At 35.0% G+C, this 17,242-nt stretch overlaps 1 protein-coding gene across 3 annotated transcripts in view; it reads left to right on the forward strand.

Annotated features, from left to right (window-relative positions):
* Positions 1-17,242, forward strand: part of abr (ABR activator of RhoGEF and GTPase) — a 373,871-nt gene that overhangs the window by 186,195 nt on the left and 170,434 nt on the right. For all 3 annotated transcript variants that reach the window (XM_067437974.1, XM_067437975.1, XM_067437976.1), the window contains exon 2: positions 9,609-9,787. In XM_067437974.1, the coding sequence (XP_067294075.1) occupies positions 9,609-9,787 (179 nt within the window). The remainder of the gene's footprint in view (positions 1-9,608; positions 9,788-17,242) is intronic.

The following is a 17,242-nucleotide window of genomic DNA, read 5'->3' on the forward strand; positions in this document are numbered from 1 at the left end:
TGCAGAAAGACTGCAAATGAGAGAGGGTTGTCAAAGATTACGTAATTCTACTGAACAACAGCACAGAAGTGCTGAGGAAGGACATTGTACTCTCGTTTTTTCTCCTTCTGACTATATTTTTCATATTTAGTATCGAAGTACTTTATTTGAATGGGTTTTTGCATACAGAATAACATCGATAGAAGTATCATTTGTCACAAAACAACAGTTGCCTCCCAATTCACATGCTGTTAGTAGTATTCATAATTAGAATTAGGTCCCAAGTTATGTCCAATAGTATGTTGAAAAGAGTACCCCAAAGGTTCCCAGGTTTCTATGCACACCCTTTGTTCTTTGCAGGATAAAAAAAAAAGTGTTAAGAAAAACTGCAATGATTGTTTACAAACTTATTTCTCCAATACAGTTGAATAGGAAGAATTGCATGAACTGAAATGTGAAGTATGCATATGAGAATGTTAACTGACAATTATTGCCTGGCCATTTAACAGTCAAGTCAAGTCAACTTTATTTATAGAGCACTTTTACAATGACAATTGTTTCAAAGCAGCTTCACAGTGTTATACAGGAAAATATTGCAACAAAATTTGATTCGGCTGTACAGTCGGTCTGGAGAAAACGGTGATGTTATCAGCTCATTTTAACGTGGGCAGATCAGTAATATAGTTGATACAGTTAATTTTGTAATTAACTGAAAACTTAGATCAAAATTTTAGTGTCCCCAACTGAGCAAGGCAAGGCAACATTGGCAAGGACCAGAACTCCATCAGGGCATAATGGAGAAAAATAAACCTTGGGAGAAACCAGGCTCAGTTGGGGTGGCAGTTCTCCTCTGGCCTATTAACAAACACTGTATAATTATTATTCTGGCAACGTTACAGGTCAGAAATCATATTATATCGGAATATTTAAAAGTAAACATTAAATATATATTTTTAAAAAAACATTAAAGAGGGCTTGTTCAGAAGGGAGCTCTGCATAAGGAGATCATGAATTATTTCAGTGTGAAGAGGCAAATGTGTGATTGTGCTATGGGCTTTACGGCAGTGGGACTAATCATCACTGCACTCAGCGAATTAGATTGCAGCAATTCTTCAAACACAGCAGAGCCCTGCTGCTAAAATCCATCTATCTAGAGCTGTGTATGACAAATACAACATTATAATACAAACAGCAACAGCCCAACACAGGTTGTATAATAACTTGCATTTTATTGTTCACTAAAATGAATATCCTGCATAAAAACTTTTAAGTATGCCACTTGAACACGGGCGCTGTGCATCTGTGTGTATCTGTTCCTCATCAATCATCGTTTCCAAGCGACACATGCATGCATGAGCAAGACACAGATCCCCTCAGTCTCCATAACAGTGGAGTAATGAACCACTGATCAGCTTCAGATGTATAAGCCATCAGATGAATCAGGAAACGCATATTTAAGAGATATTTAAATCTGATATATGGCAGTTATGTTAAAATACTTCGTGATGACATCTTTCCTTCACTCTCTTATCTAATATGGCTTCCCTATTTTCATCTTTTAAATATGGTTTTACGTTTAGTAAGCTGGTACATACACTTTTGATATTTTACTCATGTGGAAATATTTGTCATAATAGATGTCTGTCTTCAGCAGATAAGTTGTTTGTTGTATGTCTGTTGAGTGCATGTGAGCAGGAGTGTAGTCAAAATGATTGAATTCATGATATTAAATTGGAAGATGGATAGTCTTTTGGAACATTTATTGTCAAATGAGGGTGTGTTTGTATTCTGTATTTTCTTGAAAGTTAAGATTCTGTATGGGAAAGGGGATTTTGGTGTTTTGATACATCATTTTGTGTGCTTTTTCCTAGCAAAAAAAAAAAAGACTAGTTTTTTTAAAAGACTAGTTTTTTTTTTTAAACTACTTTTTAAAAGGTTGGGTCAAGTAAGATTTTTAATTTAAGAAATTGTTACTTTTAATCAGCAAGGATGCATTTAATTGATCAAAGTATCAGAAAAAAACATTTATAATGTTAAAACAAAAGCTGCTTCTATTCTGAACTTTCTATTCATTAAAGAAAGAAAAAATATCAACTTTCCACGAAAAAACATTGAGCAGCACTGTTTTCAACATTGATAATCAGAAGAAATGTTTATTGAGCATCAAATCAACATATGATTTCAGAAGGATAATCATGTGACACTGAAGACTGAAAATGCAGCTTTGCCATCACATCCCAAACCAATAATATATTGTTTTTCTTTTAATTGAAAAAATTTTTTTTTTTACAGTATTACTGTTTACTGTATTTTTGATAAAATTAATACAACCTTGCAGAGCATAATAGGCTTATCTTACTGACCCCAAGCTTTTGAACAGTAGTACTTTGTCTCATGTCAGTTTTTAGGGGTACACAAGTCATGTTAAGTCACCTTTATTTATATAGCTCTTTATAATATAAATATTGTTTCAAAGCTGTTTTGCAATAAAATGATGCAAGTATATCTGTTCGCCTTCAATGATAACAGACATGGACTAAAAACCACAAAACCATGTTTTTACTGAAAATTCTTCACCTATGCAATAATTTCAGTTGATCTTCCTTTATATTCATACATGGCTTCATGTCTACATTGCTTTTCTTCTAAAGCAGTTCAGATTCGGTCAAAGTGAACTTGTCTTTGGCTACTAAATATTTCTGTGAAAGTGTGAAAAGTTTTGTGAATTTGTGAAAGATTACTACTGGGGTGGGTCTGTTCTATTTTAGGTGCTAGTATGCTAATTCAACTCAGGTCTGGCTGAAGTCAGACTTTGGATTGTTGGCAAGTCTTGTGTACATTGTAGCCTATATTCTGCCCAAGGACTGTCCACTTAGACAGGAAGTGAATCTGAAATCGATGCTACCACAGCAGACTGAGGTGCAACAAAGTGGTGTCTCAATCAGATGATGACATAGCAGTCTTTGTGAATGTCGTATAGACAACAATAAACAAAGAAGGACAATTTGCATATACCTTTCATCAGAAAGTAATGATGTTTTCATTACCATTTTAGTGTGCAGTATCTGTATCAGACACTTCGGGAAAGGATCGTTGGCAGTTTGTGGGTGTGCCATCTGAAGCCAAAACTAATTCTATCCCGGTTTGTTGACAGTATTTTCAGAACATAATGCCTTTAACTTACTCATATTTTCGCCACAGAAAATATTCTTTCTGCTTTTCATGAATTTGAACCTGAAACATTGTGTTCCTGGAATAGTAGGAATCAAGTGTGGAAAGGAACAGAAAGCACATAAAATTATTAAATGTGAAAAGTATGTTTAGTATTAAAAAGTAGTCTTTGTATCAGAAGTCACTTAATGGTATTCCCTGAATAATATTTAACAGTTGCACAAAGTAAAAAGAGCCCTGAATTAACCTATTTTATGAAGTGTTTCTGAGAAAATTGACTTCAATGTCCACTATTGGGTTACTTGTAAATACAAATAATTTGTACACTTTATTGCATTCTAATACTTTTCCATTTTAAAAAAGTGTGGTCAGATGGGGATCAGATACTTTAGATAGGAACTTTTTTATCCTGTAATCCTATTATAGTATATTAAACATGTTGTTAAAAAATGCAAAAGGGAAGTATACTGTATTGTGTGGGAAAAAAAACTATATCTGAGAAAAGTGTCATGCTGCTCGTTTCACCTGTGATTTAGGGTTCTTGAGATGTTGAGATGTTGTCTTAAAAAAATTATACTTTTGATTCCGACCTTAATCAATTCGATTTTTGTACATGACTCGTTTAAACAATCAAACTTGAAAAAGTCACTTTGACTTGTGTGCAAGTTTAAGCCAACTAAAAAGCATTAAAACATTTCCTTGATTGTGGTGACCATGTATTTATAGCCTCTCATGGCTTTAACGCAGATTATTGTGTGAGGTCTCTGAAAGGGAATGTAGTGTGACAATAAGCAGATAAGCGTTTTTAATTTCATTCATATCATGAAAGGCTCATGCAGTAAGCAGTGTTGATGTGGTGTGGTTTAACAGGGCTGTACGGTGGTAAGAAAGCTCTTTCATTCTCAAAGGCTGCACTGCTGACATTTCCAACCAGTTATTATGGAAAGCAGGACAGTGATAGTAAACAACTATAAAATACTTTTTGCTGGTTACACCTGAACACTTCTACTTGTCTGTTGGAAAATGGCTTAAAATAAAATGTTACAGATTTTTCAGACCACTCAATAAATAGAACTGCATTCTACATATCTGCAGATTTTTGTAGCACCTTTTACTTTTAGTGGACAGTTAAAATTAAAACACTAGTAATCCACAGAATAGCAGCTACCAACAACACCCCAACAACCAAGTCTTTGCTGTGGTATTGACAATTGCCATGGACTGTACAGTACACACTGTTAAGTTTCAAGAGTGACAACTGCATGCAAATCCCCTACATTTCCATTCCATGTGTGTGTATAGAGCAAGCTGTTTTAATGTTATAGCAACAAATGACTCAAATCATCTAAACAAATGACTCATGCTCTGCAATTTTAACTAAAGTACTGCTGACAAAGGTGTGCTTGGAAGGCTGCTCCACAGTGCATGCTCTTGCAGTGTTGCCATGTCCTCTTAGTGGTCAAGTTAGGCATGTTAGGCAACATGTGCGGGTCATAATATTTTGGTCTTATTTTTTATATAAAAAAAGTTGGATTTATTTCAGTTTATTATGGGCTAATTTTCACACGATAATTTAAATATACTACCGGGTTTCTGCTGATACAAAGCTTAATGCTAAAGCAACCCTTCCTAAATCGCTGAAGTTCGGTTACATAGACACTGCGTAGAAATTTTCTATCTGCGTTTGGCACTACCTGCTTTTTTCAGTTAATTTGGTTGTAGCATGTATTTGTCACTCCTGTAATATTGCTGACCTGTGTGTACAGAACGGGATAAGCACAAAAAGGAGAATTTAGTTGCAGCATGTACGTGGCTATAAAGATGGAGCCTGGTAAGAGTCTAAGATGTTTTTTTTTTATATTGAATACTATTTACAAAAAACAGAAATACATTGAAATTACTGCCAGCTAAAACAAAACAACAATGTGTATTTATTGATTGTATTGTGTTTATTATTTATTGTCTATAGTGTGTATATTTAATTAAAGTTAATTACAAATTAATTTTAATTTGTTAAAATTGTGTTTTGTTTAAGGTGTACTTTTTGTTTATTTTATTTTTTTTGTTGTGGCCCTATAAAGTAGTACAACAAACAATGTTTAGGTTTGCTTCTACCTTCCTGGAAACCACACATCACATAAAGCAGGATAGACAAACAAAACCAGTAATATGTAAATTTATGCATGTATGCAACCATGTGAGTTATGGCAGGGAGATGGATGGGTGGAGGATTGCAATTGAGGGGAATTTGGAATGGGTGTAATGTATGCTATTCATTCCTTAGAGCTAGGTCCCCAATTAAGTGGCCATTGGAATTGAGAATTGTTAAATTGCACTTGTATCTAAAATTTTGGTATGTTTATTTTATTAGATTGCAAAGTTACATGGTTCAAAAACTATGAAAACAATTTTATTTTAAATGATGGTGAAAGAGAAATGTCTCAATCTAATGTTTTCCTGTCTATTTTGCTGCCAGTAACAGTATGAACCACTGTTCATATGCACTTCGGCCTCTTGTTTACCTTGAATTGTATTTCCATTTATGCAAATAAAACATTTTCAAAGGTTTCTACTTGTTACATCCCCCACGTCTGTGTGTGTGTGTGCACATGTTTTGTTCCTCTGATAAAGACTAGTTGGTACTGTGTTCAGTGTACCATGTAAGGTTTAGGATAGCATCCACATGGCTTTCTTCTTCGAGGCTGTATGTGTCTTGCGATCAATCATTTCACCACACGGTAAGACAGATCAAGTATGTACTGTATGTGAATGTGTGTGTGTGTTCAGTATGTCTGAATATGGGCAACCGCATCCATTTGACTCCATCTAATAAGAGTATTTAATTTTATAGACTCAGCATCCCGTGTTGTTTTGGTTAAATGCTTTAATTGTTTGCCCTCACACTATGTAGGATCTTTGTAAATCTCTTTAAAACATCCCTCACACGGTCAGATTTATATTGGATTTTCTTCCCCATGGATCCATAGATACAGAAACCAGTTGCTAAAATCCTAAAATGCAGTCAGTATATGTATGAGGAGCCACATGCAACTGCAGTAATCTCTCTGCCAAAGCTGCACTTCAGGTTTGCTGATGTACCAATTGATTTTTCTTCTAAACACATTAGCCAGGCGTTGAGGCCAAACAGGGCATTGTGCTGTGTTTACTGCTTTATGAGTGTAAAAATATGTTTTTTAAAAAGAAGGAAGTGTAGATTAACCCTTTATTTTGTGTTTTTGTTCTTTTGTTTAGTTATATAGTATTTGTGCTTTTTTCCTTCTTTTTTTTTGGGGGGGGGGGGGGGGGGGGGACTATACCTAATCTTAGAGGGATGCTGAGAAACACCACTAGTAAATTATTTAAAGTATATGTTGATTTGTTTATTTAGTATTTTTTATTTTCTGGTTTTATTTATTTATTGTTTTCTTTTATTTATTGTATTTTTTTTAATGTGCATTTAGAATTTTAGATAAAGTTAAATAAAGTACTTTTAATTCGTTTTTTTTTTTTTTTTAGGCTTTATTTATTATATTTTCATTATTGTTTTCACTCATTTTATTGTTTACTGTATTTTAGTTAATACAATCTGAATAGAATAGTTTTTTTTTTTTTTTTTTTTTTTTTTTTGTAAATGCAATTAAATTAAAGGTATATCACAGCAAATGTCTTTAGGCAAACTAATGAGAACAACAGGGAAAGCTGTGATTCATTATCATGAAAATATTTTCACTGACTGTTAATGGTCCTAAAATAGATTTTTTTGTAATGTTTTTTGTTTTGTTTATTTTTTATTGTGTGAAATATATTACACCTGAAACATTCATGAGATTTACCAGTACATGTTCCTGTAGCCAAACTGATAAAGTCTGACCAATTTCAGGTCCCAATATTCATAAATTTAAATCAGAACTATATATAAATATGAAGCAATCAAGATAGCAGTAACATTGGGGATGTGAGTGCACATCACACAAGATGATTGTGACTTGCAGCAGTGTATGGTGGAGTGATTGCCTCTGGACAGCGTAGGTCATTTTGACCTTGTGTGAATGTGGTGTTTGCAGAGCGGATGTGAGAGTCTGTTGACCCACATTCAGCCCATTTCCTGAGAAGTTATTTCCTCTGCTCTCTTATGACCAGCCCCTCTATTGAACACTATTAATGTCTAAAACATGCTCACACGCATAGTCATAAACCAATTAGAATAGATCCAAAGCTTTGTTAGAGCAGTATTAATATTAAATTATATTAATATTAATTAGCTTTGTTACTTTGAATTATTGAAAGACAGACAGTGTCCCTTTGATATGAAACTCTGTGTGTGTGTGTGTGTGTGTGTGTGTGTGTGTGTGTGTGTGTGTGTGTGTGTGTGTGTGTGTGTGTGTGTGTGTGTGTGTGTGTGTGTGTGTGTGTGTGTGTGTGTGTGTGTTTTCAAGTGAAAGGAACACACCATTGTGACCAAGTTGAGTTACAATTGGTCTGTTCCTCTGTTGGTTATGATTGGTCGTCACACTAACACCCTTAGGGAATGCCATGGTAACAGACGGGCTGGCCTCGCCCCATCAGGGTTGAGTTGTCAAGCAGGCCTTTTGTTTACGTGCCAATCTCTGGCCATGTGGGAGTGTGTGCCTTGACACTGCATTTTCTATTTTAATGAAGACAAGTCTCCTGTGAATACTACCTAACTCATAAACACTTTTAACAGGAGATTTTTGGTCCTCTAGTATTTGGGCCCTTTGTGTTCTTTAAGTTCAGTTTAAGAGGGAATATTCTGGTTATTTTCGGTGTAATTTCTTTGAAATGCTGTCATGTGTGTAACAGTTTAAAGAGGTTATGAATGTAGAAATCTTTTCATTCAGCCTTTGGCATATAACATTTTCTTGTGATATAAGAATATCCTGTAAATTTCAGAGCTGAAAACTTCCTTTCAAGGAAGAAAGGAAATTAAAAGCTTTTATTGACACCAGGCCCAGCAAACGCTCAATCTCAGAATGTGCCAAACTGTGACGTCAAAGTGTGGTGAAACACTGTCTTAACCAAAGAAGAAGAACACCTGATTATGTAACCCCGACCACCGATTTGTGCATAACATGTTACAGATAAATAACATAGGCCTACGTGGAGATAAACTGGATCAAACTTCCAGGCAATAAACATGCTGCCTAAGCTTAATTTGGATTCCAGTATTGTAAATGCATGGATGAACTTTATTTTTAATGAATATCCAGCTCACGTGGGACATTGCGAGTTTGTTCCTTCATTTCACCACGGATTCATTTGTAAATGAGAGTGGATTTGCTGACAAGATGAGATTACATAAATAGTGCCTTGTGCTTAATTCATGATAGATGGATGGATAGATAGATAGATTTTATTTTATGCTAAATGCAGTATTGTTAACAGTGTGATATGGCATATTTTACATAATTTAAATGCATTTCCCATTCAAGTTGGAATACATAAGTTCTGTTAATTCTGTTACAATTCTAAACTAATTTAAAAAAAGTGCATTAGTTAGCCATTTAAAAGAGCTTATTTTGTTTCTGCTTTGGATCTTTGATATTGACTGATCTTTGATAAAGCACTTTCCTGCCCACTGCATGGTCAGCCACAGCAGCCTGTGTAATGGTGCATTATAGCATCTCAAAAATGCCCACTCATTTCCCATTACCACTTCTCATCTTGTCCTACAAAGGTTTTCAATCATACCCACAGTTTCCACCCTCTTCTTTACTTGTGAATCAAACACTCTCCATGTTCTGCACAGACAACTAATTTCCTAATTTGTGAATTGATTTTCCCAATAATGTAAACGATGGCACTTTCAACATTTGCAATGTTTAAGCAATCCAACATGGCGACATTAACCAGTGGTAAGAGTTTAAGGCGGGACTACCTGTTTTCCGACAATGGAAATCCTGTTGTCAAACAATCATTATTATTTTTGCATTTCCGATTGGTGCTACTAGTGAAGCAGGAATCACGCTTGACCTTTAAAGTTGGCATGAAATTAATTTTCCAAATGCATGTTATAGATCTTATTGTAAACAATTAATCTGTGCATGCATTTGTTTAATTAAAAAAATAATAACCCAAATGTTATAACTGGACCTTCCGGGGATTTCATAAAGCATGTCATAACTGGACATGCTTCTCTCTGGTGTTGGATGCATGACGTCACCAATCGTTTAGCCTTCTTAAACCCTGCCTTTACAAACTCGCTTTCACATTTTGCCTCCACTTTTGAGCGCAAAGTCCACATCAAAATCCAGTCAACATCTGAGGCATAGAACCATGTTCCATTTTATAATTTTCAATAATCCATTACTCTTGGATGTACATCATAATATGGAAGAAACAATCTGTCGCTACTTCTGTTTCATTTTGTCTTTACCCATATTTACATAGTGGTAGTTCTTGTAGCACTAATTTAAACCTCTTCTGTTTTTTTCCCACAGACTTTAACTACAACACTGATGGCTATGAGGGAGATACTGCAGAGGACAGGAAGTCTCAGGATGGCTCAGAGACAATGCCCTTCATAGACGAGTCACCCACCATGTCCCCTCACCTCTGCGCACGGGGACAGGATGGAGAGGCTGTCACACCCACGCCACCTGATGGGCTTCTGCTTGGGGTATGAGCATATGTTTGACAGTGTGCATTTAGAATTAGAAGAAACAGTTGGTTAAAAAAAGTATGCTTCCATCACACTGGCAAAAACCTCTTTGCCATCTTAATAAGTAGATTTAAAAAAAAAAAAAATTAATGACCTTGCTGGTGTTATTGTAAACATTTAATGGCAATAAGGGAAATCTGTTATTTCTAATTATATATTGGATTTAAGACATTAGGTGCTGTTGTGTTAATCTGTCTGTCCAACACATTCTCATGGAAATGTTTAATTATTTTACATTTTGGGTGATTGTGTGATCTCATTCATACATATGATCTGCTTACATCCCGGTGACGGTTATATTTATGGGTGGACCATGCTTTTGAAATTCATAAAAAAATCTTGCAAAGTTGCCACTTCGTCCAGTGAACCGGAAGTGAGTAATACGTTTATGTGCTCCTGAATGTTTCAGTATATGTGCAGCATGATCTCTGATCTCAGTAAGCAAGTAATGTGTGTTCTTCAATGAAAGCAGTCCATAAATATAGAACAGTGACTGGAACTATCTGTGCATTAAACAGTTTCAATGCAGACCTTACATCAAATCAGAATTGATTATTCAGACCATGGTATAATTGAATATAAATTCTGAATACAAGTACTAATGTCTAACAAAAATAAATTAAATTAAAATAAATAAATACTGACCTCAAACTTTTGAATGGTAGTATAAATTCTGTTATTATTTAGTCATCATTATTTTACTAATCAACAATAGCTTTTGTGTCTGTGTGTGTTCCACTGAAGAAAAAAAGTCATACATGTTTCGGAATGCAGTTACTTTATTAATACAAGCTTAAATCCAAACATAAACAAAAGACTTGACTAAACTTTACATAAACTTTACTTGAAAACAAAAACTCACTACCAACAGGTTACATAGACAATAATTGACGAAGACTATGGCAAACATGAGGGCTTAAAGGGGTACTTCAGCACTGGGAAGATAAATCTGTATTTAAACTGGGTCATCAATGCAGTAGAAATGTGAAATTATTTTTGAATTTGGTGTCTTTTAGACTGAGAAAAGACAGAAAATGTATTTTTGTCTCATGGGGATGAAAGACTACAATTCCCAGAATGCTTCGCTGCCCTGTGAGGCCATTCCCAAAGCCACCTACTGGATTACTGTGACTGAGTTAGAGAACAGAGAAGCCACTACAATTAAAAACTGAACGTGTCTGTTCAATATAATGAATGAGTCACCGCACGAGTATCACAGCACTGAGCACTAACTGCAGGAGTGATGAGAGCTGAGGTAATCGCGACTACACTCGCGGCATACATTCACAACGAGAGTTCAGTCTGGCGCGTTTCAGTTCATGCCTTTGCAAGCTTAACTTTCATTGAAATTAATTTGAGAAGTTAAAAGACTTACATTGCTCACCATAGTCCGTTTAAATGAGTGCCTGTATAGTTAGCTGCCAGCTGAGCTCTCCCTGCAAGCTGAGTGTAATCTCCCATCCCTCATGCGCGAATTCAAAACATGCGGAAATAGCTCCCTCTGCTGGCTGTGGTCTTTAGCCTTTGGGCAAACATTCCTCCTATGATGTAAAAATTGTCAATTTGCATCATAGGAGGAATTTCTCCAGAAATAAAATGCATAAATCTCTTGTGTCAGGGGGATATGAGGGGGAAAAGCACAATCATTTGAATATACTCCAGCAGGGTTCCCGCGGGGTCTTAAAAAGTCTTAAATTCAGAAAGTTACATTTAAGGCCTTAAAAAGTCTTAAAAACGCCCAGATTTACATCCTAGGTCTTAAATTTAATTTACCAAAGTCTTAAAACTTTTACTTCCGTTCAGAAACAAAACCTTTTAGTTTTCTTTACCCGACCGCTTCATGCATTTTTACTCCTTACACTTTTCCTTCAGCTTTTCAGAAAGCTGCGATTGGCAAACGGAAAGCAAGAAATTACCGTAATAAACCATATTTTGGCAAAAAGCGCTATTTGTCTTTAAGGATTTTTTTAATCGCGCCAAATGTTGAGGATTTATGGTCAAATAGCGCTTTAATATGCTGGCGCCAACACTCGCATTCTAATAGGGTTAAGCGTAATGTATTCTGATGGATTTGATCTGACTGGGTGGGCAGCAGTCAATCTCAGGCCCAACCGTAGATCCGCCCCTATCATAGGTTGGTTGTTTTGTCTGGTCTGCACTTGTGTCTACGCGCGTTTTCAAAGAACATGGGTCTTTGCACACGGAGTCCGATATTTTCGCATGCGTTTTTTCATATTCGTGATCCGAAAAACTCGTCACGCACAGAGATCTTGCACACTGAGTCCGATGCTTATTAATGAATGTGTTAGGGAAAAAAACGCAAAACAAGACAAAGTGACGTCTAGTGAGGATGATTTGTTTGTCCTGAGGAGATAATGGGTTCATCTAACGTTACTCCTGTGATCGCGTAGAGAGGAGAGTTTCCCTATCAAGCGGGATTATCCAGATCGACCGATTCAAAGTTGCAGTTTCAGTGGCTCAGTTTGATGCTTTGCTAGCGATACTGGAGACATATTTAAAAGAAGACCACAAATTTCTGTGAATCAATTGATCCCGAACACCTGGCAGTATGTCTATGGATCCGATCACACACACACACACACAGACAGACAGACAGAGCTTTACAGACCCTTACGAAACAAAAATATATTGCAATATATTTGAAAATATCATGCAATATATTCACATATAACGTTATGGGATTTAATATTTATATTTTCCAATATATTGCATGAATATATAATATATTTTATAATGCCATCAATATATTATTCCACATATTAAAATATATTTCAAGAAAATATATTGGTAAATTTCCTTTCAGAAGGGGAGACTTGATGTGCTATAATTATAGCTGTGATATAATAATATTTGTAGCATTTTTGCTAGAATAATATGTATGGTGGCTCTGAGTTGTCAAAACGTCTCAAAATGCGTTTTTACGGATGCGAAAACGCAGAAAATCGAACCTGTTCCAAAAATGTTTTTGACGGACGAAAGTTTCAGAGGCAGTGTGCAAGCGTGATTGACATAACGTGAGGTCGAATTTATTTTTGGAAGTGCGTAAATTATTATTCTAGCAAAAATACCACAAATAATATTATTATATCACAGCTATAATTATAGCACATCAAGTCTCTGTAAAGCTCTGTGTGTGTGTGTGTGTGTGTGTGTGTGTGTGTGTGTGTGTGTGTGTGTGTGTGTGTGTGTGTGTGTGTGTGTGTGTGTGTGTGTGTGTGTGTGTGTGTGTGTGTGTGTGTGTGTGTGTGTGTGTGTGTGTGTGTGTGTGTGATCGGATCCATAGACATACTGCCAGGTGTTCGGGATCAATTGATTCACGGAAATTAGTGGTCTTCTTTTTAATATGTGTCTCCAGTATCGCTAGCAAAGCATCAAACTGACACTTTTAATCGGTCGGTCTTGATCCCGCTTGATAAGGAGGGGAAACTCTACGCGATCACAGGAGTCTCTCCACATCTCCTCAGGACAAACAAATTATCCTCACTAAACGTCACTTTGTCTTGTTTTGCGTTTTTATCCCCGTAACGCATTCATTAATACGCATCGGACTCAGTGTGCAAGATCTCAGTGCGTAACGAATTTTTCGGAATACGAAAAACCGCATGCGAAAATATCGGACTCAGTATTTTGATATCAGTTTCTGAGTTTATTTAATGTTTCTATAACTGAATCAATAAAAATAGAATGTTTGAGAGTTTCTGAGATCATTTATAATGCTTTTAGTAATGCTAAAATTGGTCTTAAATTTCACTCATAATGGTCTTAAAAGGTCTTAAAAAGGTCTTAAATTTAACTTACTGAAACCTGCAAGAACCCTGTCCAGGGTTTCTACTGATACAAAGCCATATGCTAATCGCTGAAGTAACCCTTTAAGCCTAGTTCACACTGCGCAGTGCTGGGGGTCCTCCAGGACAGGTTTGGGAACCACTGCCTTAAAGGTGCAGTATGTAGGATTTATAGCTAGTGGTCAAAATAGGTCACAATAAAAAATATTGGAGATCTTTGTATATGCTGTGTTTTCCGTCAACTGGCAACCTGGGGTCTTGAAAAACTATTGGGTAAACTGGCATGTGGTTTCGCACTGACCAAAACAAAAACAGATATTCTGACACAGACACAATTTTATGGCTGACAAAAAAGTTTAGATGACAAAGATAAAACAAGCAAACAAACCAACCGACTTTTATTTATTTTAAACAATGATATCACAAACATTATTCATAATAAATGGTTAAATATTCATGTCGCTTCTAATTAGATGGACATGAAATATAGACTGAGACCCAACCTGATCTGCTGGCGATTTGATTTCGCCCTGCAACTCAGCCTCGAAACCTGTACCAGGGCTCGACATAAGCAATGGCCAGTAAAAGAGTATATCGGGCTAGTTGATTGGCCATCTGCAAAGGCAAAACAAACGTCATACCCAGTGGCACGAAGAGTGTCAATGTTACTTCAATTTTTTTAATTACGAGGCTGATACCATATCGTGAAGCGTGAGCTCCCCTTTACTGCCTACTGGAGAAAGGTCACTCTTCTCAAGAAGAAACACTTTGGCAACACAACTTAAATTCATCTCTCATCCATCCGGAACAAACAGGTTTTATCAAAGGACACCAGTCATCAAACAATACCAGAAGATTTTTCAACATTATGGACCTATGTAAGAAAAAAAAAGAAGAAAAAAGACCATATTCATATCACTAGACGCAGAGAAGGCATTTGATAAAGTTAATTGGTACTTCCTTCATATGACATTTAAAAGATTTGGGTTTGGAGACTGCTTTTTTCATTGGATTAAAACACTCCATAATACTCCACTAGCGTTTATTTTAACTAATGGCATAATATCATCACCATTCCAACTCCAGCGAGGCACTCGCCAAGGATGCCCATTATCACCATTACTTTTTGCTTATTTATAGAACCTCTTGCTGCAGCAATAAGACAAAATAAAAACATTTATGCAGTTTTGTCAGGTAAAACTTATCATAAAATTTCCCTGTATGCAGACGACATCCTATTATTTGTACAAAATCCTGAAACATCATTTAAAGAAACAATTAAACTCATCAGCGAATATTCCGCCATATCAGACTACTCCATAAACTGGACCAAATCAACAATTTTACCACTGAATATACAACCACAAGACAGGAGTATACAGGACACACCGTTCAAAAATAATAATATTACATACTTAGGAATAAACATATCCCAGAACCTCTTTGACTATTTCATCACATTACTGAAAACAATAGAAGATGATTTAACTTGATGGATGAACCTACCACTTTCCATCATCATCCATATTCAATATGACTCCGGTACAACCAACTAAGAAATGGTTTACATCATTAAACCAAATAATTAACAAATTCTATTGGAAAAAAAAGAATCCTAAAATAAGATTACAAACACTACAAAATTTTTTAAATAAAGCTCAGGGCGGTCTAGAAGCACCAAATTTTCAAAATTATTACTTAGCATCCAAACTACAATACTTTTGCAAATGGATCACAGGTGACTATGGAATGTCAAAGCTGCCAATATTAAAATAAATAAATAAATAAATAAATAAATAAATAAATAAATAAATAAATAAATACATAAATACATAAATAAATAAATGTACAAAGAAATGTAAAAAAGCAAAAATATAAAAATTAGTGCTGGGCAACGATTCAAATGTTTAATTTAATTCAAATGCGACATTAATCGCATGATTTTTTTGTGATTAATAATCGCAGTATGCGCAAAATTCAATAATGAATACTAAAGTGCTGCTATATGAACAAAAGTGCTTTTTACAGCAGTTAAAAGTTAGTAACAGTTACAATATTTCTTGTAAATATCAACTTAAACATTAATTGTATCAAATTAAATTAAATTGGTGGTATACACATATTGATTCTGTAGTAATACTCTCATCAGTGTTCTGTCAGCTTTTACATAGGCCTACTTAAATCTGCATATTTGTGATATTCACCCCAGGGCGTTTATAAAGGCCATTTTTTTAAATTTTATTAAATGTATGCGTCATCTTTCATAATAAATTCTTACATTTGATTAATAAATTCAGTTATAATAGTAAAGACACTATAGGCTGTTACCAATCAAATTAAATAATTTAAACTGCAAAAAACACAGCTGCAATAAATACTGTTATAAGATTGATGTTCTAAATAAAAACATGCAATCATACTTTTAAACATAACCGCCAATAGGGGGCAGCAAGTGATCGTCTTCATAAGTGAGTCATTGAGTCGTTCATTCAAGTGATTCATTCAAAACAATGAATTATTCAATAACAAAACACCATCAGTATATATATATATATATATATATATATATATATATATATATATATATATATATATATATATATATATATATATATATATATATATATCATATATACACTTTTGCGGGACATAATGCGGGACATACAATATATATATATGTATATACACTTTTGCAGGAACCATTCATAGGCTGGCTTATCCACCTGGTGTGCTTTTGGTGGGTTTAACATGATGACAGATGGAGAAGCAATGGTGGTGCCCGTTAATCACGCCTCTTGTTGGTCGAAGGAGTATCTAATTGCATACAGAGTCATTTGAATTATGCCCACTGATAATGCCTTTTGTGGTCTGATTGGTTGAAGGACTATTTAATTGCCTACAGAGTCATTTGAATAATGCTCTTTTATCATGCCTATTATGCAGTAGAAAATACATAGCAGACTCCCCAGTCCAATGTTCGATTTTAAATTTACTTGAAATGAAATGAACATGAACATAAAAATGTTTATTTTTATAAATTCATCATTCTGTAATGAATGTATTTGGCCATTTGTAATGTGCAGTTCAGAGATTAAATTGACATTGAGGTGTATGTGATTGTCACATGTATTTAAACCCATTATGAACACGCATAACTTTTTTCATTGTGTGACACAGATAACTAGTGTTAAATTGTTAAAATGATTAGGGAAGTGTGACCAAGCTCAAGCTTTTACAACAGAATCTCCATCTAGTGGTAGAACAGATAAAGTGCTGCCTTACAGTGTTTATGCCCTTATAGCTCAAATATATTAAATATTAACAAATGGCTGTTAAACCTGACATTAGAATATCACATATTTGAAGGTTCATTTTACATTGCAATTAAGCAAATGTACATAATGAAAACTGTTATTTTATCTGTGCAACAGTTTTTTTGTTGTTTTTGGTTTGTTGGTTTTTTATCCAGCAAAGAAGCAAGAAGCTAAAAGTTTCCTTTAAATTATGATGCATTTCTTTGCTCATGTTCATATTTTGCTCGCAGCCTTTCATGCAAAAATGGGGAAATATATTAGGTAGGCCTATATTTTTTTATATATATATATAT

This window comes from Pseudorasbora parva, chromosome 3 (genome assembly GCF_024679245.1).
Source record: "Pseudorasbora parva isolate DD20220531a chromosome 3, ASM2467924v1, whole genome shotgun sequence".
In the NCBI taxonomy this organism is placed as follows: Eukaryota; Metazoa; Chordata; class Actinopteri; order Cypriniformes; family Gobionidae; genus Pseudorasbora; species Pseudorasbora parva.